The sequence below is a fragment of the Dermacentor albipictus genome, chromosome 2 (assembly GCF_038994185.2).
Source record: "Dermacentor albipictus isolate Rhodes 1998 colony chromosome 2, USDA_Dalb.pri_finalv2, whole genome shotgun sequence".
NCBI lineage: Eukaryota > Metazoa > Arthropoda > Arachnida > Ixodida > Ixodidae > Dermacentor > Dermacentor albipictus.
In genome coordinates, this window is record NC_091822.1 from 202,775,023 (window position 1) to 202,801,917 (window position 26,895).

The window sequence follows — 26,895 nt, forward strand, 5'->3', positions numbered from 1 at the left end:
GAAATGTGAGAACACCTGTGTACTTAGATTTAGGTTCGTGTTAAAGAAACCCAGGTGGTCTAAATTTCTAGAGTCCCCCATTACGGTGTCCCCCATAATGAGATTGTAGTTTTCACAAATAAAGCCCCATAATTTAATTTTCTTAGCCCTTGGTTGTGAACGCCAGTCCAGAGCTGGCCACACCACCTCAGAAAGTATGCTTTGTGCAAATGGGATGGCCAAAAGAAAGGAGGCCATGATACAACTCTTTCTTGCCTCCCAATGAAAAGTCCCATGTTTACACTCATGTAAGCCAATAAAAAAAAAAAAATTACAAACGCAGAGCTCACGAGTCTAAATCTAGTGACGCATCTAGAGTGTTTCAGAAGTATACTTTGCAATCGGTCCATGCCATCTTTGACAGACACTACGTTCAAGTAGCCAATAGTTGAAGTGTGCCAGCCAATCCCAAGTGGTCACACGAGCCATTTCTGGTTCAAGTTTCAGGTTACATCTGGTTACTATTAGAGTAAACACAGTATGTGTGCATTTTTATCCAACAGAAGCCACAAAGTGTTACGAACACCATTTATTCATACAAAAATCTCGCCTTCAGGAATTCAAAACAAGACTGTAAAAGGTTTATAAAAAAAAGCAAATATGGTAAAATATAACATATATAGTGGTACATCCTGGTTGGCATCTATAAAAGAACAAGGCACTCATGTAATACAATAGCCTGAGAGGTTTTCTTTCTTTTTTCTCTTCAAAGATGCACGTTGGTTGCAACAGTGACAAACTGGCACTCAGAGAGGGGCATGCAGCTCCCAATTTTGGCAGATGGAGCAATCCCTATAAACAGGCAGTAAATACAAAACGTTTCAGTGCATCAGCATGTATAGAAATGCAAGAGTGGCACATGACCACTGCCTAGACTTTGGTCTGGTGCTCTGTGCCATTTGTTGTTCCTTGCTGCATTTGTTCCTGCATTTTTTTCAGCATCTCCTGCATTCTCTTGAGCTCAGCTTCTTTCTCCTGTAGAATTCTGTCTTTCTCTGAAAGCTTCTCATCAGATGCAAGTCTGTTCAGAACAGAAAGAAAAGATTCCTGTGAGACTTCAGATGATGAAAGAGCAAGAAGCTGTTAAGTCTAAGCTACATGTACGTTTGCCAGCACACTCCTAAGTATGCACAGGTGGTGTGGGACACTGAAGTGCTGAAGCGCGGTGCAAGCACAGATATCTTCTCCAGACAAATATCGGTGCTCTGGCTGCCTCACAAAAATACGAAACCATTTCTACCAAGGGGAAAATAGTGAGGCACGTGGACGCACATCACCATTTCTCGCAGTGCGGGAGCTTTCGCGCACAAGCAGTTTTGCCTTCGATGTCCACGTAAGCTCATAGGTGGATAGTTCAAAATGCTTATTCTGCTGCTAATCACTCTGATCCAACTTGCAATTTTTCCAGATAAGGAAATTACAATTTTGGGTGTTCGTGTACCACATATATCACTAATGCATCATTTCCATGGAATGCGAAACAGGAGATGGATGGCAGTTCCACTGGTGCTAGCATGGACTGCTGTGAACCACAAGTTTCAACAGTTCATATGCACTAATATAATGATAGTTTTTTTGGGGGGGAGAGGCATTCAGACACAACAGTTCAAATCAAACACAAACCTCCGTGGATGCAAGCATCTCCATTTTTGCCGATGCTATCAAGCTAAGCTAATGTAACGAAGCCATTGTGTGGTTCAGTAACACCTATCGATAAATACTAATACGTACCACTTATATTTACATTACATGCGCAGCACACAATAAAAGTAGTTGACGAAGTAGCTGTTTGTGTTCTTGCTTGTCCCGTCCTTTGCACTGTATAGACTGGATCTGTTTTTTCACCCAACTCAATCCAAAACTAAAATGATTATATTTAGTGGCAACCTAAGTTCTGCCAACAAAATTGATTTTTTTTCTTTCAGGTACTCCAGGTATCTGCAGTCAGGTTTCAGAAGCTGATGGAGGTGCACCCTTGCCCTTGTCTACTCCCAATTTCTTAGGATAATTGTTGTATAACAACTTCCATTCACTGGAAGCTTACACCGAGCTGTTCACAGTTCTTATCACAAAAATAACTGCAGTGTTACAATAATACACGAAGTGACAAACAGCAGTCAATCGAGGGATGTCTCAAGCCTCGGCCAACATTTTGAGAAGGGAACTTGTCTTCATCAGGTTGAAGTAAGTTCTCTTATCTGACAAAACATTGGCTCTAGGCATCCCTTGTTGAACCAGTGTTGATCATGACACCACAAGATATTGTAACATGCTGGCAACAGCAACAAGTGAAAAAATACATTTTAGAGTGATCATCTAGATAAGCAGATTCAAAAATTTTTGTGTGCAGCTCCACTTTATAAATTAATATGTTCAGTTCTTAAGCATGAAATGCTTTCTCCGACTGTTAGCCCTGTCCTAGTGGAAAGTCAGAAGCAGCTGAAATTTATGAACTATTCAATATCTTGATCAATACTGAAGAGAAACTGTGTACACACTATCTGAATTTTTGTGACCATGAATATTCCCACTCATACCTTCACTTTCATTGACAAGCCAATTTGGTTAGACTTTCGAGTGCCATTCAACAGCAAAGCCAAAGTAAAAAAAAATCGGTGACATGGCTCAAGCTATAAACTTTTGACCATTGACTTGCCACCTAGATAGCAGTACATTAGCATAGTTTTTAGAGCAAAGTCTTAAAGAAAGAAGAAGGTGGCTTTTTTTCTACAAGGAAGATGAGCAAGAATGCAAGCTTGACTGATGACATGGGCCGCATGTCACAATATGGAAACTGAAATAAAAAGGTGTACCCAATGTGAAGTGAGAACAGAAAATCACTTAGACACCATATCCTGCCTCAGCAGAAATTCATCAGCTTATGAAAGGTTAAAAATGGCACACAACATGATCCCCATTTGCATGTTTACTTCGAAACGTCAACTGTTTCACAAGCTATGGAATATTTTTGTACACCGGTTTGCTTATGTGAATGGATGCTGCGGTGCAAGTTCCTTCGTATGTTCACTTCCATTAGAAATTTCTACAATTCTGCTTACGAAATCAGAATCCAAGCTAAAGTATCATATCTGTCTAGGAGCATACCCTCATATTCAGAAATGCGCCACTGCTAGACTTTGTCAAGTTCGGCTCAAGATAGCGCCTGATGTGAATGTCCCTAATATGCTCATGTTTTCTAGAGCACATCAGGCGTTACCCTGAGCTGGACTTGACTAAAGGTGGCTTCAAGTTAAGGTGCGTTACTGAATACAAGGATTAGAACCAGTAAACGGTGACAGTTGGCTAGAATAAATGGGGATACGCACACTGTGGGCTTCTTGGCTGTTGCTGGAGGAGCCTTACCAGCCAAGCGTTCTGAGCGGTAGTTCTCATAGTGAAGTTCCTGTGTCACTTCCTGCAAGTCTTGCATGTGCGTTCTGTTAAGAGGAGGCACAGGTAGGTGAAAGCTTTAATCCATCAACAAGTGCCAGTTTGCAAAGGGCATGCATAGAGCTGGGAATAGGTGAGGATCACGCTCCAACGTACATAAGCATGGTCCTGAGCTTGATAAAATCTCCGTGTTCTGGGTTCTCCACTTCTACAACACCCCAAGGGTAAAGACGTCCTCTGACTTTTCGGCCTTTGACTTCTATCAACTGCACAGAGGAACTAACTGCAAAAGGTACAGACTCCTAAAAGCAGAAAAAACACAGGAAGCAATGTAATGTGAGGAATTGGCTCTTGTGCAGATTTCACACTTGGAATATGACTAGGAATTTGACTGCCTTGTTTTGTGTGTATAGCTTGTGCAAGTTATTACAACTGTGCTCACCGACTCCACCATACTGCTTTAAAAGCCCTTACTCCTGAAGGTGCATAAGGAATGCTAGCAAAAACCAAAACATACAATCTAAAAATAAGGCTGGGCAGCACCTTCTTTAAGTGTTTTCTGCTGTTCCCATAATCAACGTTTGTGGACCTTGTTGACACGAAATGCTCATTTTCACCTATGTCTAGCTCGCACACTGACCAATCCAGCCCATGATTTTCAAGTGGGAGTTGAGTTTACTGAAAAATACAGTATTATACAAACAGAGAGATACACCAAAACATTCGGTATGAAGTGCAACATAAACCTGGTGAGGCTGCACTCTGGCACATGACAGACTTTGCCGACATACAATGCAACCGAGCAAAGTGGCCTCTGTTATTCTGAACAAATATATTGTTACTTATTATATTATATATTATTATTGTTATATATTATTATTGTTATATTATTGTTAAATATAGATGTTACGAATGATGTTTATTTACAGGGTGAAACGAGGTCCGAGATGGAAGCTACAGGCTAGATCCAGCCGGCGCAGAGTACCCCGAGATCATGCGCGCACACCCTACTTCTTCTTTCTCTGCCTCAGTCGCGCAGTGCTGCGACAATATCAACCCATGAGTTTTGCTCACTGCTTGTGTTAAAGGCACTGTAACATTAAGCATATTGAAAAGTACACCACCTTGTTATGCAAAGCAAGACGCGTTGTCTGCAGCCTTATTTAATACAGCTGCCTTCTGTTAATTCAACCCTGACGGGGCTAATGAAATTGGTCTACTTAAACAAGGTACAGATAAAATGCCAAAACACGCCACCAATTTATTTGGCAGTATTTGCCCGATTCCCCGAATGAAAAATACCCGTTTTCCATGTGTCCGAAGTAGAGAACTTACATAGAAATGACAATAAATATACTAACACAAGTATAAAAATAATGTGCACTCTTTTTTAGCATGAAAAATGGGCAAAAGTCTATCTATTATGTGTTGCACAATGGCAACCCATTTCCTTAAAGGAAAGCTGAAAGCTTTTCCAAAAAAAATTAGCGAAGAGCAGTACGTCGTGGTTTTCAACCCTCTGAATTTGAATATCGCATCGAAATTGAGCGAAAGAAAGCGCAAACATATTTTATTTCGACGAAAAGTGCAGCAGCAGACACGCCCAGCTCGCGCGCCTCGTTTCCACTTGTCATTAGTCAGGCGCCTCGTGACGTCAACAATGGTGTTTGTCCGGACCGACTGCTGCCGCTGCACACGAAGCACGGTGCAAGGTAGTTTGGTGCTGTTTTGCTGAAACGGTCATGTAAAATTTCGAGAGCTTGCATTTCTCTGGAGTTCGGTGTCAAGTCCAAACTCCACGAGAGCAATTTTGCGCGCGACGGTGACGGGCGACGGCTTCGAGTGACAAAACGGGCCGTTGCTTGAACAGATCGCTCCGTGTTGTCGCTCAATCGCTCGTTTCTAGAAATCTAGAACTCGTCGCTCATCGCCTGGAAGTGCTATGAGCCAACAGTGCGAAGCCGGAACTGGATGTACAGGCTCGTCCACTCTTAGGGTGAACACGGCTCACCGTGGCCGCGCTCCGCGGGGCGCCAGTGCGTCCAGCGCGGCGGCGCATCGAAGCGAAGCGGCGCAGGCGCACACGGACCTCGGGGAGGCGCTTCGCGTCGTCTGCTACAGCGCTGGAGCGCGCCGCTCTGGCTTTGCTGTAAAGTACACTTCGCTAGACCCAGGTGACTGAGCGACCGAGGCGGCGTGGCGGGAAGGCGCACTTCACTTACTGGAGCATTTTCCAGCTGGTTCGGTCTACAGCTTGTGAACAGCCTGCTTAATCAATATACATTAACAGAAACAAGCTTATCACCACATAAATCACTTAGCATGTTTTTATAAAGGATGAGGGTAAAAATACAGTCATTTTTTCGCGCTCTTTATTAGACTGGGGCGTAGAGGCGACGCTTGATAGTCGTGTCAGAGACGTCACCCAGCCAGAGGCTGTTCTTAATTTCCCGAGCTATAAAGGTCGGGTTTGCAGCAGCCGCCGCAACAATGATCATGTATTCAGCTTCAGTGGTCACTGTTTGCCTGGCTTTACGGGGAGCATCCGCAATTCTTCCATCCTTTTTGTAAGCCTGGACAATTCGATTCACAGTTTTCAGTGGCCTTTTTGTCATCTACAGTAGAATCTCGATAAACGGAAATCGGTTAAACGGAATCAACGCTTAAACGGAACAAACGCCTCGCAGTTGGTTGGTTTTGTATTAAGGCAATGTAAAAAAAATCCCGTTAATCGGAACTCGAATTTTCAGACCACCGCATAAACGGAACCGAAAATAGACTCGAAACCACAACTTGACGTTCACGCAGAGCCCCATCGTGGTACGCATCACTGTCTCCCCTTCTTTCTCGCACACTGTAACCGCATCGCTTGCTCTCTGTCACGGTGCGCTTGCTGTTGTTGGGCTTCAGCCTTACATCCTCTGTTTAGCGTCGTCTGCGACATTTCGTCGCCAAGTGTTGTAGCAGACATCAGCATTGTAGCTGATGTCTGTCCCCCCCGATGAAAGCGAAGACGACTATGAAGAAGTCGAACACGAGACTGCCGACTCTGATCCTGTGGTGACACCTGCGCAGGCGGAACCGGCAGTCCAAATGCTGAAGAGTTTCTTCCAACGAGAAGAAGGTTCTGAACTGTTTTTGAGCAGCCTGTCTAGTATGAGTGGTGCCATTCAAAGAAAACGGTTGCGAGAGCTCAAACAAGCAAACATAAAGTCCTTTATAACAAGCCAATAAATCGCAGTTCCCACTGATCTCCGCGGAATAAGTGGACTACTGAGATTTTTTTTTTAAATTTTAGTAGTGCTCTGAAAAAAAGTTCATTGCTTACCGCTTTTGTGCAATAAAGTTTGTGCCCATAGCGTACCGTCCTCTTTAATACCTAGATTTTGCATCTGAGATCCGCTTCAGCGGAGACTGCCAATTGCGCGCACGCCTGCCTCGTCGGGACCAAGCAGTCCGGAACGGATTGCGAAATCTTGAACATTCTCTCTCTAAACGAAACTCCTGATAAACGGAACATGTTTTCCCGGTCCCTTGAGGTTCCGTTTAACGAGAGTCCACTGTACGATATAACGCGTTGAGAATAGTTTTGTAGGCACAGATCTACAATGCGTCATCTTTCTTTTTCCGGTACCCGTGACATGGCCAGTTTCCGAAAGTGCACCGGGGAAATAAAATCCTGCACTGGGCTTCTTCGATTTTCCACTTCTGGCTACCCGCGGGCTGCCAGAGCCAGCCAGAGCGTCTTCGTTTTTCTCGAGTTGCTCCGCCCACCGCGATACGCACTTCCGCTGGGCGTTCGTTTTGCTCGCGCTGGACGGTTCTGGCTACCCGCGGGCTGCCAGAACCTGCCAGGACGATTTTGGTCTGGCTGCTCTCTGGAAGTTCTCTGGCTAGCAGACGACTAAAAGAGGCGATGGGCGCTCGCCGCCATCTTTACGGGGACTTCACGGATTGCAACGCGGGCGCTTGAGGACTTAATTTACCTCGCTCAGCCAACTGTCTACGGTCATCTTCGGATTTCCTTACTTCTAGCGTTATGTTTTTAGGTGCTAACGCTCCGCTCCGCATCGCGAAGCGGTGTGATACGAGCCGTGGTGAATCGTTTGAAGCTTTTGTGTGTGTGTGTCCCCTGATTGCTTCTTCGCGGCGGTAAACAGCGCGCCGCGCTCTCATGCGTGCATGTTATCTGCATCGTGTTCCACGCAAGTTGTAGACGCTCATTCACACATTGCGGTACATTTTGGGTTCGTATTTCTCTGGTGGCGTTCCTTTTGACATATCTCGCGTATGTATATCTCTCCTTTGCAGTTAGCGAAGGCTTTGCAACTAGCCCGTGTTCGCTCCGTCTCTCCGTCGTATGCTTATAGGTGGCAGCTCGAAACCGATATGTATTTGAGCTGCAGGCCGTTGATCTGAGAACACACTAATTGCACTCGCTACATTTAGACACACGTACATTGCATGGCTTATTGCTCTCGTGATTGCGACCAATGTTGTTTTGCGTGTGGAACATTTCGCTGGTCACAGGCGACGTGCATTTTGACGCGCCAGCCGCGTCCCCAGCTCCTCAAATGAGAAGCACCATCAGCCGCAACAAACTTTCTGAAATCGAAGCCCAAGCAGGTCGGCGCGAAATCTTAAGCGTATGAGACGTACCCGATAACCTGCTTTTTTATGTCTTGTGATGACACAACGCTAACTCATCAATGTCGCCGATGGTCGACGTGATCGCTGCGAGCAGGGATCCTCCAGCCATTGCTTTCGAGTATACAATCACGATTTCGCGTTTTGTCATCCGCCGCGTCGGAGGCCATCTGTTGCGCTGCGCAAGGCGAGGTTGGCCGAGTACGCGTCCTGCGCCGAGTCGCACGAAAGTGATCGTATACCTGAATGCGACTATATATTTTCAAGCTGGCAACGCATAATTGGGCCGACTACGCCGAGCGCGTGCCGGCCTCGCCGGGCGCTGCCGTGCTGGTAGCATGTTTACATTTGGCCAGCTGTACCGGCGTTCGATTTTGCAAACTTCGGGCATGTTCGGGTTGTCTTGGGATCCCAGCCCACGTGACTTCCTGTCAGAACCGGAACTAGCTGGCTGCCGTCTGGCTGCCAGCGGGCTACCAGAACTCCGAAAATCGAAGAAGCCCACTGTTACAGCGTTTTTGTCGCCGAAGTGCCCCGGCAACCGACAACCGAACAAAATGCAATTCATCATGCAAGTCGATAGAAATGCGTTTAATGGAAACACCTCTGGTGTCTTTCGCGAAGTAGCGGATGTCACTTCTTAGTTGCTGTCGAAGTAATATTATTGCCCTCCTTAATGGTAAAATCAATGGCAAACATGGTGATGCATGATTGAACAATCGTTTTCTAACTTTCTGTAGAATTTATTGCGGGTTTCGGTCGCTTTTTTAGGTCAATTAAGCACATTTGTTCTAGCATCAAGACATGCTCGAAATGGCGCGCTAGGCTCATCACATGATGACTCCAACGAAGAAGAGCGCACCTAATAGGTTTCTCGGTATGCACTACATCAAGTGCTGTGAGAGTCAAATAAAATGGCACCAGCCTAATAAATAGCGCGAAGAAATGACTGTATTTTTACCCTCATCACTTATTAAAAACATGCTAAGTGATTTATGTGGTGATAAGCTTGTTTCTGTTAATGTATATTGATTAAGCAGGCTGTTCACAAGCTGTAGACCGAACCAGCTGGAAAATGCTCCAGTAAGTGAAGTGCGCCTTCCCGCCACGCCGCCTCGGTCACTCAGTCACCTAGGTCTAGCGAAGCGTACTTTACAGCAAAGCCAGAGCGGCGCGCTCCAGCGCTGTAGCAGACAACGCGAGGCGCCTCCCCGAGGTCCGTGTGCGCATGCGCCGTTTCGCTTCGATGCGCCGCTGCGCCGGACGCACTGGCGCCCCGCGGAGCGCGGCCACGGTGAGCCGTGTTCACCCTAAGAGTGGACGAGCCTGTACATAACTCAAATACTACTGTTTGTCGCACAGAACGAGCAAACTATTGAATAAGAATAAGAACTTAGTGCAAGACCTTCAGAAATATTTTATGCTCCTTTTTCAGTAAAATACATAAACTTAAATTGATAAAGCATGCGTCACACTAGTTCGGCGCGTATATTGCTGCCCTCATGACCGCAAAGCCGTCACTGGCGTGGAGTTCAGCTTGCAGGCGACGAGTGAACGCGACAGCAATCACCTCGCTTGTCGCGCTGTCGCTGTCGCGTGCAAGATCACTTGTAAGGGGTTTATACTTTACTCCCTACATGTACGAGCCGATTGCGAAGAGCCGGCCTCTCCAAGAAGCAAAAAATGCTGGTGCAAGCACTACTTTCCACGAGAACGAAGGCGAAGTGTTAGCATCTCCTTGTGTTGGAAATGTTCTTTGGCGAGTATGTTTTTTGCTAAGCTGCATTCAGTGTCCCAGTGAGTATGTTTCCGGGCAAACAACTGTGGTGTTCTGTTCCTGCTTGCCTCCTCGTAGAACGTAAGCGGTGATGCGATCTTCGGCATTTGTGCGCTGCCCCAAAGCTGTCGGCAATCTACACAGACGGTTTAAACGCGGGAGAAGTTTACCGGCTGTTGTAGCACGTACTAGTATAGAACTTTCATCAGCGCGCCATCCGTATGGTACTCGTAACCGGCGAATTCTGTCGGCTATGTGAGATGATCGGTTTCTTTATGTGTGCGAGAGAAAGGGGAGCGCAGCGTCCTGGCGTGAGCAGGCTTTCCAACACAGGCAAACTTTACGCTTGCACTGCGTTATGGTAGCTGCATGCAGGCTGTTTCACAACACACGTGAGAACTGAAAATTCGCGGCGCTTGGCGATGAAACCTGCGTCAAGGGTGGGAGATAAACATGCACCATCGGTTCAGCGTACTAACATGAAGGAGAACCCAAAGCACGCGTTATTGATAAACTCCGGTAGTAATCGTCACGGAAGTGGTTAGAGCACAACACTGTTGTTCTTGAGCGCTTGAAGTTGTTTCGCTTCACAGCAGCCTCCCACTTAGCTGAAAGCTTCTTGTCTTGCAGGAACTAATGGAACATCGGAACATCGTTGCAGCCGCTAGTGTTCGTGCAAGCGTAGGCTGCACAGAACGCCGGCATGATCGGCCTACAAGTTCAATTGATGCTGCGCATGTCAACTACCACTCCTATATACACACAAACAAAGGAATGTAGGGTCGAGCGAAGCAGATTAGGATGGCATGCACGCAGAAATAAGCCTGGTCAGGCACTGTTGCGGAGACAGCGAAGGACCGGAACACCAGTGCTGACGTCACTACGCCGCAGTTTTTGGTCTCCGCTCACATCGTCAGCAGCAGCGCGCGGTGCTCGACGGGGGGCGGAGCTACAGCGCAATTTTAACCAACGATTGCGTCGCTCCTAAGTGAAAAATCCCCCCCAAAATTTTACCTGCATGGTTCCCACATCCGTATATGAGCATCTTATTGAATTCGACAGACTCTTCAGCTTTGCCTCAGTGTTTTTTAAGTAAGCTTTGCCGCAACCCACTTTTGTTGCACTGTAAACCTTACGAATGCCACTAACGTGGTTTTGGTTTTGTATCCGATTGAATTTTCGACCCATTTTCCTGGGAAAAAATGAAGTGCTCGTTAGAATCGGTTATATACCGTAATCAGACATTATGAGCTACCATTATTGCTTGAATATTGCTGCATTGCTTACTACTGCAGCAAATCTTCTGTCTGTGCCCACAAGGAGAAGTGTAATTGACGTTAAAATAATGGCGTATCTGGTCCAAGTACTCGTCGACACTCAAGCCCACGTATCTGATGAATGCTAGCCTATGTAGATGTTTAAAAAAGTCCTCGCCGCTGGCTGAGTGCTTCCTGTGGCCGACAGTGGTGCGCTTAAATATAGGCGGCCGCCCTACTTCTGTTCTCTTTACTGTGATCAACAACTGCCCTCACTACGTTATCTTTGGATTGGACTTTTTATCCATTTATTCTGCTCTCATCGACTGCACGACCGTCGTTCTTCAGTTAGAACTGCCTCAACACGTGGACGGTCCAAGCACCGCCCTACCGCACTTGTGCTCGCTTCACGATGTGCATCTGTCACCCGAGGCAGTTAAGTCACTTTGACCGCCCAGTCATAGGTTCCTGACGGTGAATATGTGCTTCGCCCCATCATCTGCGTGCTTTTGAACCGGAACGTTGCTGTTCCACATATGCTGGTCATGGTTACTAATAACAACATCATTCTACCGCTTCAGAATTTTAGCCTGTGCCGTCAAGTGATTCCTGTCAGCATGTTCTCAGCCAGTTTCTATTGGTTCTGAATTTTGACATTGAGAGTCTGAATGCTGAGAGTGGTTTATTAGCACCAATTACAACTTACACAGCTCTGGTTCCTTAACGGATGGCTTCGTGAAAATGATTTCACCTGACCTCACCTCTGCACAGGCCACGGACATGCATCTCCTGCTTGAATTGTACAGTGACATCTTTGATTTCGGCGACAGGTCTTTAGGCCAAACATCTGTTGTTCAGCACCGTATAAACACTGGAGACACGAATCCTATTCGTCGCATCCCTATCATGTATCGCATGCTGAACGTCAAGTCATCCAATCAGAAGTGGCCAAAATGCTCCGCACACGGGTCACCGAGCCATCAGCCAGTCCTTGGGCTTCGCCTGTCATCCTTGTGAAAAAGAAAGACGGTACTTGGCGTTTTTGCATCGATTATCACCACCTAAACAAGATCACGCGAAAGGACATCTACCCACTACCACACATCGATGACACCTTGGACTGCTTGCATGGAGCTAAATACTTCTCGTCCATCGATCTTCGATCCGGCGACTGGCATATTTCAGTTGATGAAATTAACCTCGAGAAGACGGCTTGCATCACGCCGGATGGCTTATAGCAGTTCAACGTTGTGCCCTTTGGCCTATGCAATGCTCCTGCAACATTTGAACGAATGATGGACTCTCTTCTGTAAGGCTACAAATGGACAACCTGTCTTACGGTCTTACGGATCGTCTCAATCAAACAATCACCGCGATGCTGTCAATGTATGCCTCCAACGATCACCGCAACTGGGATGCCACACTGGCCTATGTGACGTTCGCATATAACTCGTCCCGACATGACACCACAGGGTATGCACCTTTTTATCTTTTGTATGGTCTCGCACCCCACATTGCCGTTTGACGCCATCTTCCCTTCTGTGCTACGTGTTGCAACTGAGTACGCTCGTGAAGTCATTGATCGCACTGACATGGGGCGTCAAATTGTCCGATCTCATTTATTAGCCTCGCAGCATCTGCAAAAAGAGCGCTACGACCAGTGCCATTGCAATGTTCAGTTCGCCCCAGGTGCTTGGGTGCTTCTTTGGTCACCATGTCATTGGGTTGGCCTTTCCCAGAAGCTTCTCTCTCGCTGCACAGGGCCTTATGAAGTCCTACGTCAAGTTAACAACGTAAATTACGAGATTTTGCCGCCACAGTTTCATGCATCCTCAAGTCCGACGCCTGTTGACGTCGTCCACATTTCGCGGCTCAAGCCATACTTTGCTCGCAATTCTTCGCCAACCATGCGCCGAGATGGTGCTTCATCATCCGGGGGTCCTGTTACGGAAGGATTAAAGAAGAGAGGAAGAAGAAAAAAAGATCGCGGGACGCTGGCTGCTATATGTTGTTGGTGGTCAGCCGTCTTAACTACTCTGACTCATTTTGTATATATATCGTAAATACAATCTTCTATACTCCCAACATCCCTGTAACAATATGTTCCTAGGGCAGGCTGGAAATAGGTGTTTTTGACAGGAGATGATGTGTGTTCAATGCATCCAGTATGCCCTAAGCTCCGCCAAGACGGATGCTACTGCTAAAAGGATCGCTGTTGAGGTCACCTCAGTTCTCAGGCGCATCTGTGCCGACCAGTCAAGATTGAATAGCACGTGGCCACTTCATTGTTCATTTCACGTGAAAAGATCAACAGCGGTTGAAGAGATGACTCTCGAGCCAGCCTTTGATCTATGGGACTCGTCTTCATCGAGGCAACAAATGCCATGGATGCTAGATGGAAACATTCACTCGTGAAATTGCTAAATAAAATTAAAAACCTTAAAAAATAGAACTGACCTGATCCTAACGATTATCTGCGTGGAAAATTACTGTATCAGAACATATTTTACCCTAGAGGCATGTTAAATTGGCTGAGACAGTGCAGGCACAAAAATCCAAAGAGAGCAATTCACCGACAATTACTATACTCCCTAGTGTGAAATTTGAGTGCAGCAATATACGTGTTTTCATTTCAAAATATATTGGCTGGTGCAGACAATCCGTCTCGTGCAGCACGTTGCAAACAGAGCGAAGTGTGGTGCAACTGCCTCGCTAATCTGGAGATCACGTGGACGTGATTCACAGCAGCTGCTGCAGACAGACCTCCCAGACAATGCACTGCTGCCATCTCATAGCCACCATCACCACACTACGCTTTTCTTCTCAAGATTTTGCTATACCCTACTCCACCGCTTTCCTCCTCACGCCTTTCATCCCCCCGCTGCGCTCCGCATTTGCTCAGTTACGCTGCTGCTCGCCGTAGGAACGGGTGCCTAAGAGCTGGGGTCGAAAAAATAGCTTGACACAGATGCACATTTCCTTTGCACGAACACTTAACGCCCCATTATATTTCGGTTTGTGTGTGAACTGAACTCAGGCCTCGGGGGTGCGAGAGGAGCACGCTTCCCCAACGCCATGGCAGCTCCACAGTTCTGGTTGACTAAAGGTGTGCCTAGTGCATGTGGCATCGCACACATCACGTCGCAGCCACCGACTAAAGGTATGGCCTAGAGCGTGCGTCATTGGGCACGTGATGGCACAGCCAATGGGGAGGAAATGATGCCATGTCATGAGTCTATAAAATGAGCATGGTCATGAGATTCCGAGTTCTACAAATGGTGTAATGCTTTTGCATTTCCACACATAAGCAGTCTTAGTGTCTCGACAAAAATTTTTATTTGCTTTATTTCACGACTTGCTCCATGCCATTGACGTAACGGTGCAGTGCTAGTTGCGCTTTCATGACGTTTGAATGGATAAAATAATTGTTTGAGCTTGATTAAGATCAGATGGTGTAGATGTCCTTCGACATGAAGCATTTGTGGCAAACCGTTGCCATAATGTTTATGCGCAAATCCCAGCATGTGCAGAAAATCATGCTTCGACTGTGCAGCAAAACAGAGGACCACGTGCTGCACACTTCTGGCCATTGTAAATATTTTGCTGTAAGTAATGTTCATGACTGGCACCACAGTGCCCCCACGCAGTGCTGTGGTTGTCTATAGTAAGCCCAATAATACAGGTGTGGCCAGAATGAACTGCAACATCACCACCAAATTGCTATGGCACTCATTTTCACACAGATTGTCTGTGGCTGCCCATTTTCCTATAATTGTAAGGTGTTTGAACAGTAAAGTGCAAAAGACTGCAAGGTCCTCCAAACCTAACAGTTTTGTGCCCTCACAAGAAGAAAGTAGCACCTGTATAATGTACCAGGTCTAAATCCATCTGACCCACTGACAATGTGATGACTGAGAAGAGAAAAATAGACTGCACAAACAGATGTAAAAAAGAAAGCAGCTGCAAAATTGAGTTGGCACTACCATGCTCCATATTGTTCAAGTAACCTCCATACGCTTACATGCAGGCCATATTATAGCCCGTTAGTTATCCCTCAATTTAAAGGAGTACTGACACAACGGTTCCTCTGTAGCAACAGACCTTCAATGATTTATAAATAAGGGAACCTAAAGCATGTTTTAATGCAACTTTAAGGACTGTGTGCATGGCCAAATTCAAACCATAGCACTTCATTGCATAGGCAAGTTTTGATTGTGTTCAGAGAGCACAGATTGCAATCCAGTAGGCAAGCACTCAAGCCCAATCTTTTAGCGAGTCTGCACTGTTGTGTAAATTGTGGATAACATGCAGAAAGGGTTGATGTGCCTAAAGGCCAACTGCAATCAAATTTCACTTTGCCGAAATTGGTAATAAACATACAACTGAAGCCGCTGTGCTGGCAATCGTCTAATTTTTTTGTTATCAGCTTTTAATAGCACCTAAGGAAACGCGTGCACCTGGCAATGAGCAGATATGATACAAGTCCCAGCATGGTGCCTCCAAGATTTTTCAAAGTGCCCCGGACCACGGTGGTAGACTAGGTGTCTGAACGAGGCTGTCACGCAGACTATTTTTTTCAGTCGTGGTTTACATCTCTTTTGTCAGATGGCAAGGCACACGGGTCTCTTCAAACATGCGCACGCATAAAGGAATCGCTAGTAAATTGTCCCATATGTGCCTATGTACCAGTCCAAGTGTCTGGCGAGCCTTTGGGAAGCAAGCTTAGGTATATTCTTTTAAATACAAGGGCTATTTTTTTTAAGATCCGATCGGTCGCGAAACGAAGGCCACAGTGAAAATCAAGACTGTCTTATTTGGAACATTTAGATACACTTTCCAGCTATTTCTCTACATAGTCACCACTCGAATTGGGACATTTGTCATAGCGTGGTACAAACTTTCCTATACCCTAGAAATACAAGGCAGCCGGCTGTGCTTTCAGCCAATTCTTTACGCTGGTCTGCAGCTCATTGTCCGAGTCCCTTCCTCGTAGCCAGCATTTCATCTGAGCAAAGAGATGGTAATCAGAGGCAGCCAAGTCTAGTCTGCACGGTGGGTGATCAAACACTTGTTTTTCAAACACAAGTTGTTTTTTCATTCACTTTCATTTCCATTAATTTATTGTTTCTTTATTTCATTTATTAAGCACGAGTAATTTCCCCTATGTTGTCCTTGGTGTCAGTGTTTGTAGGCTTCTTTATGATATTACCACAGCTGTGTCACCCACATCATTTGAGGTTTCTTCTCCCTTAAAATTTTCTTGCGGCTAATAGCTTACTGCATCATAGTTGGCACGGACATGCGCTACATTTAACTCATAATTTTGCTTTACTTCTGCAAATCCTGACAATAGGAGGACAAGCGCATTGTAAGCACCAGCAGTGGCTGCCTCATACGTAATTTCTCACTTCAACATTGTTTCAAATTTCCACTGCAAACACCATGCACATACACAATAAATTGAAATATATACACAGAACAAATTTCATATTTTTGAAAGAGGATGCAGCCAATTAACAATTATTTTTAAAGGTATAGATAGCCTATGCCTAGAGAATGAATATGTTGCTGTATATTCACCTCGCTTAGAATTGCTTTGCGTGCTTTTATGACTCCCCCCAAAATACCTATAGACTTCAGTGACCCCTTCGACAGAGTCTTTTAACAACGGCAGGTGAAATGCACATGGATGATGTGTGTTTCAGTATTGCTTAAAAGGAAACTGACCCTTGCAACTTTTAAGACCTGAAATCTCTCAAGGGAGGAAAACTTAGCAGGACTCTGAGGAACTATCAGGCATTGTTTAGGATATCATTAGTTTCAGTGAGGATAAAAGTACTGGTTAGGCTTATACAGTGCTGACTAACGGCCACAGCTTCTCCTATAAAGGACTCCCAGAGAGGAAGTTGTACGGAGTAGGATTCCTAATACATAAGGACATAACAGGCTAATGACAGAGCTGCAGTAGTCATAATAAGACTTAATAAGAGGTATAGATTAAAAGTGGTACAAGCCTATGCTCCAACCTTCAGTCATGATGATGATGAAAGTAGATCAGTCTTATGAAGATGTGGAATTAGCCATGAGAAAAGTGCAAACTCACTATACTGTAGTGATGGGCGACTTCAATGCAAAAGTGGGGAAATAGCCGGCTGGTGAACAAGCAATTGGCAACTACGGCGTCAGTTCTAGAAACACTAGAGGAGAGATGTTGGTAGAATTTGCAGAAAGGAATAAGCTACAAACAACGAACACCTTCTTCAAAAAGCGTAACAACAGAAAGTGGACCTGGAAAAGCCCTAATGGTGAAACAAGGAATGAAATTGATTAACACTTTCTGCCAATCTCAGCATAGTGCAAGATGGAGAAGTGCTAGATAGCGTAAAGTGCAGTGATCATAGGTTAGTGAGGTCCAGGATTCACCTGAATTTGGAGAGAGGAGGAGTAAAATTGGTCGGGAAAAAAGAGGCCAGCCTAAACGCAGTAAGGATAAAAGTGGACCAATTCAGGCTGGTACTTGCAAACAAATATGCAGCCTTAGAACGTAGAGATGTTGATGACATAGAGGTAATGAATGAAACCGTAACTAGGCTGCCTTCAGAAACAGAAATTGAAGTGGCAGGCAACACACCAAGGCGACCAGTAAGTTGCCTTGGTGCATTGCCAAGCAATGACAAAGAATGAAACAGCCCAACTCAAGAGATCAGATAGAATTTACGGAATTGTAAAACAGATCACAAAGGAGAAAATAAAGGATATTCAAAATGATAATTTAAGTAAGACTGAGGAAGCAGTAATAAATGGACACATCATGAAACCAGAAGGAAACTTGTCTTAGGACAAGCCCCAAGATGTATACACTAGAAGCAGGGTAATATCATCAGAAATATTGAAGATATAGTAAAAGCAGCTGAAGAATTCCATACTGACCTGTACAATACCCAGAACAGCCAGGATACCTCCACTGAAACTAGTAATGAACAGGTTAGAGGCTTCTTCTACTACTTGCGATGAAGTTAGAAGGGCCTTAGAAGACATGAAACAAGGAAAGGTGGTAGGAGGAGACGGAATAACAGTTGATTTAATCAAAGATGGAGGAGACATCATGCTTGAAAAGCTTTCGGCCCTTCATACGAACTGTCTATTGACATCAAGGGTCCCAGAGAATTGGAAGAATGACAACATTATACTAATCCACGAAAAGGGAGACGTTAAAGAATAAAAAAATTATAGGCCCATTAGCTAACTTCCAGTATTGTATAAAATATTCACCAGGATAATTCCCAATGGAATAAGGTCAACATGTGACATCAGTCAACCAAGCAAAGAGGCTGGCTTCAGGAAGGGATACTGTACAATGGATCACATCTATGTAATTAATCAGGTAATCAAGAAATCTGCAGAGCACAATCAGTCTCTCTACATGGCTTTCACAGATTACGAAAGGACATCTGGTTCAGTAGCAATACCAGCAGTCATAGAGGCATTACGTAATCAAGGAGTACAGGAGACTTATGTAAATACTGTGGAAAATATCTACAGAGATTCCACAGCTACCTTAATTCTACACAAGAAAAGTAGGAAGATACCTATGAAGAAAGGGGTCAGACAAGGAGACACAATCTCTCCAATGCTATTCACTGCGTGTTTGGAAGAAGTATTCAAGCTATTAAATTGTGACGGCTTAGGAGTAAGGATCAACGACGAGTACCTCAGCGACCTTCGGTTTGCAGATGACATTCTCCTGTTCAGCAACACTGGGGACGAGTTTCAACAAATGATTGAGGACCTTAACAGAGAGAGTATAAGAGTGGGGTTGAAGATTAATATACAGAAAACAAAGATAATGATCAATAGCCTGGCAAGAGAACAAGAGTTCAGCAATGCCAGTCAGCCTCTAGAGTCTGCAAAGGAATATGTTTGCCTAGGTCAATTACTCACAGGGGATCCTGATCATGAGAAGTAAATTTACAGAAGAATAAAATTGGGTTGGAGTGCATACGGCAGAAACTTGCAGATTGACTGACAAAGAAGCTAGAAAACAAGTTAATGACCACACAAAGAGCGATGGAATGAAGAATGATAGGCGTAACGTTTAGAGACGGGAAGAGAGCAGTGCAGATCAGAGAGCAAACGGGCACAGCTGATATTCTAATTGACATTAAGAGAAAGAAATGGAACTGGGCAGGTCATGTAATGTGTAGGTTAGATAACTGGTGGACCATTAGGGTTACAGAGTGGGTGCCAAGAGAAGGGAAATGCAGTCAAGGACGGCAGAAGACTAGGTGGGGTGATGAACTTAAGAAATTTGCAGGCACAAGGTGGAATCGATTGGCGCAGTACAGGGCTAATTGGAGATCGGAGGGAGAGGCCTTCATCCTGCAGTGGGCATAAAATAGGCTGATGATGATGACTGCTTCTCTTCCCAGTAAGCAATGATGACTCGTGAAATAAACTCTTCTAACAAGTTACATTTATTATTATTATTAAACATTGTCACTTGCATGCAGAGGTCATAAATATATACATGGTGTCCCAAATAACTATCGTTCACCAAAGACTTAAGAAAAGAGCAATTGCGATACTCAAAGGAAACCCATTGCATATTGTTCCCAGTACAGTGGAGTAGCCCGCAGTAACTTTATGTTACTGAGATTTAATTAGGTAACTTTAATTATCTAACTTGAGACATACTTTCATAACTATCAAAGTGTTAATGAGGCATTTGTAGGCACAGCCAATGGACATCCAGGTGTGATATTTTCAACGATGTACTAATTACGTAGCAATTTTTTGCGACTAATAAATAAACCCCGCAAGATATGAAAAATACTATGCGACTGCGCTCCTAGCTGCATAATAAAGCAGCGCTCTCAAACACGCTCCCTCCGAGTTAACCAGCACGAAATAAAGGAAATAAAAAAAAATATTGTGATCGAGCTAGTGCCTTATCTGCCGCACCCAGTCTGAAGCAACACGGTGCACTTTGTGTTAGTTCAAAACAAGCTGTTATAGCTGTTGTCTTAGCATAAAGTGCACGGATCTTTTTATTTATTTTTTTGTCACCAAGCCTAACACCCTAAAAGAGAATTGACGTGAGTGCAAAGGTATAAAGTTGCGTTTTGTTTCTTCCCAACTGCCACGTCTTTCTCTAATGAGCAGAAGGATAACATGATGCTTGGCTTGGGAGCTACAAATGGCAATACGAGAAATGTCGCAAAGATATATCAGTCACGAAAGTGTGGCAGTAGACCAAACGCTCACCAGAAATTATAACAACCAAAGACAAACTAGCAGCTTCCAGAAACAGCGGCGAAGGACTCCATCTTTCGAGTCCTAGCCTATACACAGATGTTCTAGCATTTATGGCCTCAAACCCTCATGCTAGGGTGTGGGACTTGGCCATGCAGGTACCGATTTCTAAGTCATTAGTTTGGAGGATTCTAAATTACTCGGCCTTTCATTCGTACCACCCTAACCAGCACCATTGCTTGGAAAATATGTACCCGCAGAATCGTTCAGATTTGTCGAACAGGGTCCTCACAAAAGCCAATGAGTCACGGGACTTCTTAAACAACATCAAGTGCACACACGAAACCAATTTTTTCAGAAACGTCCATGTAAATTTGCATAATGCACACTGTTGGAGCGACTCCAATTCACACTGGGTAAAGCACACTTGGCACCAGTACCAGTAGTCATACAATGTGTGGTGCGGAATTTACGCTGGTGCTAGAATCTGTCCCACCTTCTTCGATCACACACTGACTGGACATCATTACGTGGACGAAATCCTTGAAGGTTTGGTGGATGAGTTTCTCAGGAAAGTCCTGCTGTCATTTCTTGCACTTCTGTGGTATCAGCAAGATCGGGCACCCACACACAGCAGCAACCGAGCAAGAAACTGGCTGGGTGCGACTTTTCATGCTCAATAGATTTGAAGGCATAGGCCTGTAAATTGGCCGGCTAGGTCACCTGACCTCTCTCCACTCAATTTTTTTTTCTTTGGGGTTATATGAAAGATTGTGTTTACATGATCAAGACGACGATGTCAAATGAGCTCAAGGCAAGTATAATGGATGCCTGCCATAAAATTCCAGTGTCGGTCATCAAGAAAGCCACTAAAGATGTGATAAAACGGACTCGGTACTGCATAGCTACAGAAGAGGACCTATTCGAGCACGTTGTCTAGGCGGCAGGTAGTATTCAGCAGCACTTAAGAATTCACAGATAATACGCGCGCACTAATATCTAATTTTTTTTTTTTTTGTGCAGATGTATCGATTGCCAATTCGGCTCATTTAGAAGTGGTACATTTACTTTCTTTAAATGCATTGGTTTTGCCTTTTCATCGCACATGGCCGACTTCTCGTTCCGCTTATTTTTATTTTATTTTTTGCCACGTGAAGCTATTTTTGCAGCATGTATAGACTCTCATGAAAAATAAAATTATGCAGATCCCACGTACTGAGGGAATATATGTAAGCGAAGCTTTCCATGCTGGATGCTTTGACAGTAATTAATGGCGATGTTAACAGCTAAAGCTTCACTTCTTCAACGTTTAGGCTAACACAAGAGTTGTGAGTTGATGTTAAACATTATCTTGCATGCACCACTGCTGTTTGTCTGTGTAGTACACAGAATACACAGGGAGAGGTGTTTTTTTGAGGCATTGTTGTGCGCAATATTTTATAACCTCTGAGAGGGTCGAGCGTTGTCATTGCCTCGCATGGCACATCACATTGTGGCAGAAGTATTAAACTCAAATTGGATTACGGGGCTGTACGTGCCAAAACCACACTCGGAAGCGGTGGGGTGAAAACAAGTTTCTCCAGTCGCCTTTCCTCTCTTACTCGCCTGTCATCTATGTGCACGCTGTGACCCCCGCCCCCTACGCAGTGTGTGCGACAGCAGCTGCCACGGCAGAGTGGGAAAGTCGAAGGCAAAGAAAGCTTCGCTTTAAAACCGTCACTTTAATTTGGCTTTGGTCCGAAGGAAGTTTCTGGTGCGAAATATAGTTGCACACGCACTCTTTCGATGCAATGGCCAGAGTGACGCATCAGCCGCATTATCAAGGGTATTTTGTTATTAATTTGATCAGTCAGCCTTGAGAGACGGATATTAAGTGTGAGAAATGAGAGAAAAGAATAGCTGCGAAGGTGCGAAACCTCATGTTGGTGATCCTTCCGTACCGTTACCTAGGTGACGCGCTTGTCTTCGGGTTTGCGACAGGCAAAGCAGTTGCTTTCAGTCAGCTTATTTGAGGGCGCTGCTTTATGATGCGGGTGGGACCGCAGTCACGTGGTATTCTCATATTTAGTTTTTTTTTTTTTACCAGTTGGAAAAAATTGCATGCAATTAGTACGTTGCTGAAAAAATAACAGATTTCATTTGTGGGTGCCTACAAATGCTTCATTGAGACTTTGATAATTAGGACAGTACGTACTTCTCGAGTTAAATTCAATGCAATTACCTAATTAAATCCCAGTAACGAAAGAATTACTGACGGATACTCCACTGTACTGGAAACAATATGCACTAGGTTTTTGGAGTAACAAAACAGCTATTTTTAAAGTTTGGCGCATGATAGTTGGGGCACCCTGTACAATTCACTCAGTAACCGAAATGAGGCCAAGCCAGATTCACTAGAAATCAGAATTGACAGCGTCATGTGCGGCAGAAATTGTACTCAGACTCACAGAAAAAAAAAATAATAATATAGACAGAGAGAGAGGCTGCAGTTTTGCCAGAAAGGTGAAGCAGTGTTAGTGATAGCAAAATATATGGCAATTACATGGAGGAAGATTGTACCACCGAGAGACACCAGATTCTTGGTGGTGCAAGAGGACTGAGGTTGGGAAACTGAACTGTTTCCTACCATGAGGTCTCATAAATACTCATATAAGGCCGTCCCTTCAATGAACCATTATTCCAGGTCACACTAAGTTTCTTCAAGCGCGACTGTTATTAAAGGCTATATATATATATATATCTGGTCCGCACAGGAAAATTTAAAACTTTCCACCTAGGCCTGCCCATTCATCCCCCATGCCCTGGACAGCCACATGCAGCACTTAACCTCGGAGGTTCTGCTAAAGAACTGCACATTCCGAGTCAAGCATCACTTCTGGTCAGCAGTAATGGCAGCAGTTGTCCAGTTTCAATTTCAGAACATCTACTTTTGCAAGCCTTTCACATTATTTCAAACGAAAGATTTTACATGGAAGTTGCTCTATATCTGCACTATCTAAAGCTCGGCTTTTGCATGGCCCGACATTTTGGTGCAGTTGGCCAATAGGCTTACTTGCGGGACCTGTAAGCACTGTTATGTTTTCTGTGATCATCAGTGATTAGTGCATTAACAAGGTGTTCCACAATGCCGCATCATTCTTGGCACTCCTCAAAATCAAAAAGGACTGGCCACTGTATAGGTTTTACTTAATTCATCATGTGCACAAGAAAAGGGTTCCATGCTATATCTACTGGGTCAGTAGCTACTGGCCAAAACATTCAACTTCTGTGTCAGTACGCCTAATGCACATCTGTCAATGTTTACGATTTCATCTTAAAAGGCCATACATTCAGCGCTCGGTTACTATGCTGTAGTGACACGAATATTTTACAATTTTTCATAGTATATAGTTAAGGATAAAGAAACTTAAAAAGAAAAGACCAACGCAGCTGGTGAGTGAATTTTTATTGCTCAATTTCTCGGACCCATTGATTACATGGGTGCACCTTCATGGCAGCAACTGATAGAACCAACATATCATGGCAACTGGATCTTCGACAGCCGTTATGCGACTATTGCATTAATAAACTTCATAAACATTTCTGTTTGTTTGTGGCACAGTTCATTGTTGCTGCTACTATATAGTGACGAGTGCCTATGCACACCATCCCTACAGAACAAAGCCTGTGAACCTTTGATAAAAATTATATATTGAATAATCAAATAATTTTTTGTATGTTTAAATATTTTGGTTCTTTTTCTCCTCCACTGTAGTGTCTTTCGAATTCTAAGGTTGGCAGGTCTGCTAATGCAAGACATGTTCAGGAAACGGTTTACTTGCAGCTTCAAATGCAGAAGGCTGCATTGAGAAGTGAATAAAAAGAAATCACCTACTTTGAGCTGCTTGACTTGCTCTTTGTATTCTTCATCTTCATCAGAATCGCAGTCCGGAAGAGGGTACAGACGAATTCCATTTTCATGAATCTCGTGCATTATCTAAATACATGCAAAATTGTATGTATTACATACAAAAGACTTATTAGTGTAGTAATTCAAGTTGTAAGCACCTAATTCTTTTCCAAACTTGGACCCTCTAAATGCTTGGCACGTGTTTAGAATGGAAGTCTTCACATTTGTTAATCTGTTGCTTTTATCCTTTTCTTTCCGAACTGCAGTTTTCAATAGACAGAAAGGTGCTTAGAATAATGGGAAGTTCTAACTTTTCATGAATGCGGTACATGCACAATGATACTATGCATAATTTGCACATCAGCATCAGCCTTTATATAACAGTGTATGATGATAAGCTGCTTTGGTTCTTCTTAAAGTGCACCATTAATAAGCACAGAGCCAATAGCTTTGTCGACACCTCTGGCAACACTTCTAGGCACCATTTTAAGACAAGGCTAAAATACTACTGTTGCAGACTGTTAACAAAGGCAGTTTTAAAATTAAGTAATGACCAGTGCCCACTACCACTTTATGTTTTGGGGAATCAAAATGTTCGCAGATATACATACAATATTTCATTAATATGTCACTTTGATGTTGCTTTGTTTTGCATCAGAAACTAATGCGGCAACACCTATGCGCTTAAAATCAAATCACCTAGAAAAAACCTGGGAAAGTGGGAGATGGAAATTCAAGACAATGAGCAAAACGAGAACAAGGTAAAAGTGGGAGCCAACGTTTTGACAAGTGAACTTGTCTTTTTCAAGACTTTTACCCGGTTTTATTTTGTTCTCATTTTGCTCATGATCAGAGAAAACCTGTATGCATGAAAACAGAAGAGTACAGCCACACACACTGTAGGCAAAAAAAATAGCAGATGAATAAAATGATACCCTTTTTTTTTATCTGCTGTTTTGAATATTAATTGCTGCAAGAAAAATTTGTCAGATTGCTCTCAAAATTAATTTTATGTTCAGAGGAAACTTATGTAGCTAGAGTTTGTCATGTATATTTCATGTGTACAGTAAGGCTGAAAGCACTGTCGCTGCATCTTTGTGACATGGTACTCAAGAGCTCGTCGGAATTATATGGCACAGGCATACTGACCCTCCTCTTGAGGTTCATCACTTCTTTCTTAGTCAAGGCATCTGCTTTGGCAATTACAGGAACTATGTTGACCTTATTGTGAAGCATCTTCATAAACTGGACGTCCAATGGCTTCAGACCATGGCCAAAGGGTGAAATGAAGTAGAAACAACAATGGACACGGTTGTCCGTAATGTTTCGCCTGTTGAGTCCACTCTCGTCGCACAAGAAGCGTTCAAATTGGTCTTCAATGTACTGAATGATAGACTTGAAGCTGGAATGAGAACCGGGGGCACACCGACATTCTTATGAAACAAGTTCGAATGTCAATACTCTACTCTTGGAAATGAACAGTATGAACAGTCTGGGAAAAAATAGGCATGCTCACCAGTCTGTATTGTCAATGGCATCTCCAAAACCTGGTGTGTCCACTACTGTGAGCCGCAATTTTACACCACGCTCTTCAATTTCAACAGTTGATGCATCAAGGGTCACCGTCTGCTTCACTTTTGCTGTATGGAAAACATGGCACAAGAACTGACAGCGTTAATCGTCACAACCGTACAAACTGTCAAATGGAGCATAATGATCGTGGACCAGTCATTTAAGTGTATGAGGACTCGTGCGTTAACAATGCTACAAACGCTGTCTACGGTTGGGCTCTGTTCTTAAAACTTTACCATCCTTCAATTCTTACTAAGGTTACCAATGTTTTCATTTTCCGTGTCATGCAAAAAGATTTGTCGATTCTGTTAAGCTTGTGCAAGCATGGTAATGCTCACCGCTGGCATCAGGAACATTCCTTTCAGGGTACAGATCCGTTAGGAAAAGGCTGTTGACTAGTGTAGATTTGCCGAGGCCAGACTCTCCTACAAAAAAAAAAATGTTATTCAAGCTTTGGTATTACGAACGAAATAGCAGCAGCGATGAGCAACACATTCGAAGCTTACCGACAACCATCAAAGTGAACTCGAATCCTTTTTTTACAGACTTCCGGTGAACTTGGTTTGGAAGGTTCGCAAAACCGACGTAGCCAGGCGTCTCTGGGTTGGAGAACTGGAAGTACGAAACGTGCAAGGAAATCGGTTCGTAAACCAGAAAAAGAAAGCGAGGTGACAAAGGATTCTGCCTGGGTAATATTGGCGACTTGCAAAATAGTAAGTCAATGTAAACACGCGTAGCAGGAAAACGAAGAACATAGGATGCATTTCAACGCGGTGCAAGAAAGATAGTTACAGTCTATGTTAACAGGACAATGGCGCATTTACGAATTAATGCGTGTTGCCGAACGCAGTTTCATCACTTGGCAAAGGAAACAGCGATGACTCGACCGAGTCGCCTTCATATGAAAATGGAAGGCGTTCATCATTTACCGTTTTTGTGTCCGACGACATACTTGATGTTAGGGTAAGCGAAGGATCTCGCTGATGATACAACTCTCGTCAACCAAATGGCTATTATTGAAGGAGAAACCTTGAAACCCTTGAAGTATCTTGGTCTTGTCACACGAACCGGAA

At 44.1% G+C, this 26,895-nt stretch overlaps 1 protein-coding gene across 1 annotated transcript; it reads right to left on the minus strand.

The window, feature by feature from the left end:
- Positions 1 to 550: 550 nt before the first annotated feature.
- Septin1 (Septin 1) lies at positions 551 to 26,894 on the minus strand. Its single transcript, XM_065425950.1, has 9 exons — positions 26,752 to 26,894; positions 26,329 to 26,434; positions 26,161 to 26,247; positions 25,767 to 25,890; positions 25,400 to 25,652; positions 24,236 to 24,337; positions 3,586 to 3,731; positions 3,366 to 3,476; positions 551 to 1,060 (listed from the first exon to the last, which is right to left on the minus strand). Exons 1-9 carry the CDS (start codon positions 26,770 to 26,772, stop codon positions 910 to 912), a joined length of 1,101 nt encoding a protein of 366 aa, XP_065282022.1. The 5' UTR covers positions 26,773 to 26,894; the 3' UTR covers positions 551 to 909.
- Between the last annotated feature and the right edge of the window lies 1 nt (position 26,895).

Excerpts from the sequence above, each read along its gene's own strand:
- Septin1 (XM_065425950.1), bottom strand. The coding sequence starts at position 26,772 with ATGTCGTCGGACACAAAAACG. Across the intron at positions 26,248-26,328 it reads GTTCACTTTGATGGTTGTCG|GAGAGTCTGGCCTCGGCAAA; the intron begins GTAAGCTTCGAA and ends TTTTTTTTGTAG. Across the intron at positions 1,061-3,365 it reads ACAGCCAAGAAGCCCACAGT|ACTTGCATCTGATGAGAAGC; the intron begins GTGCGTATCCCC and ends TGTTCTGAACAG.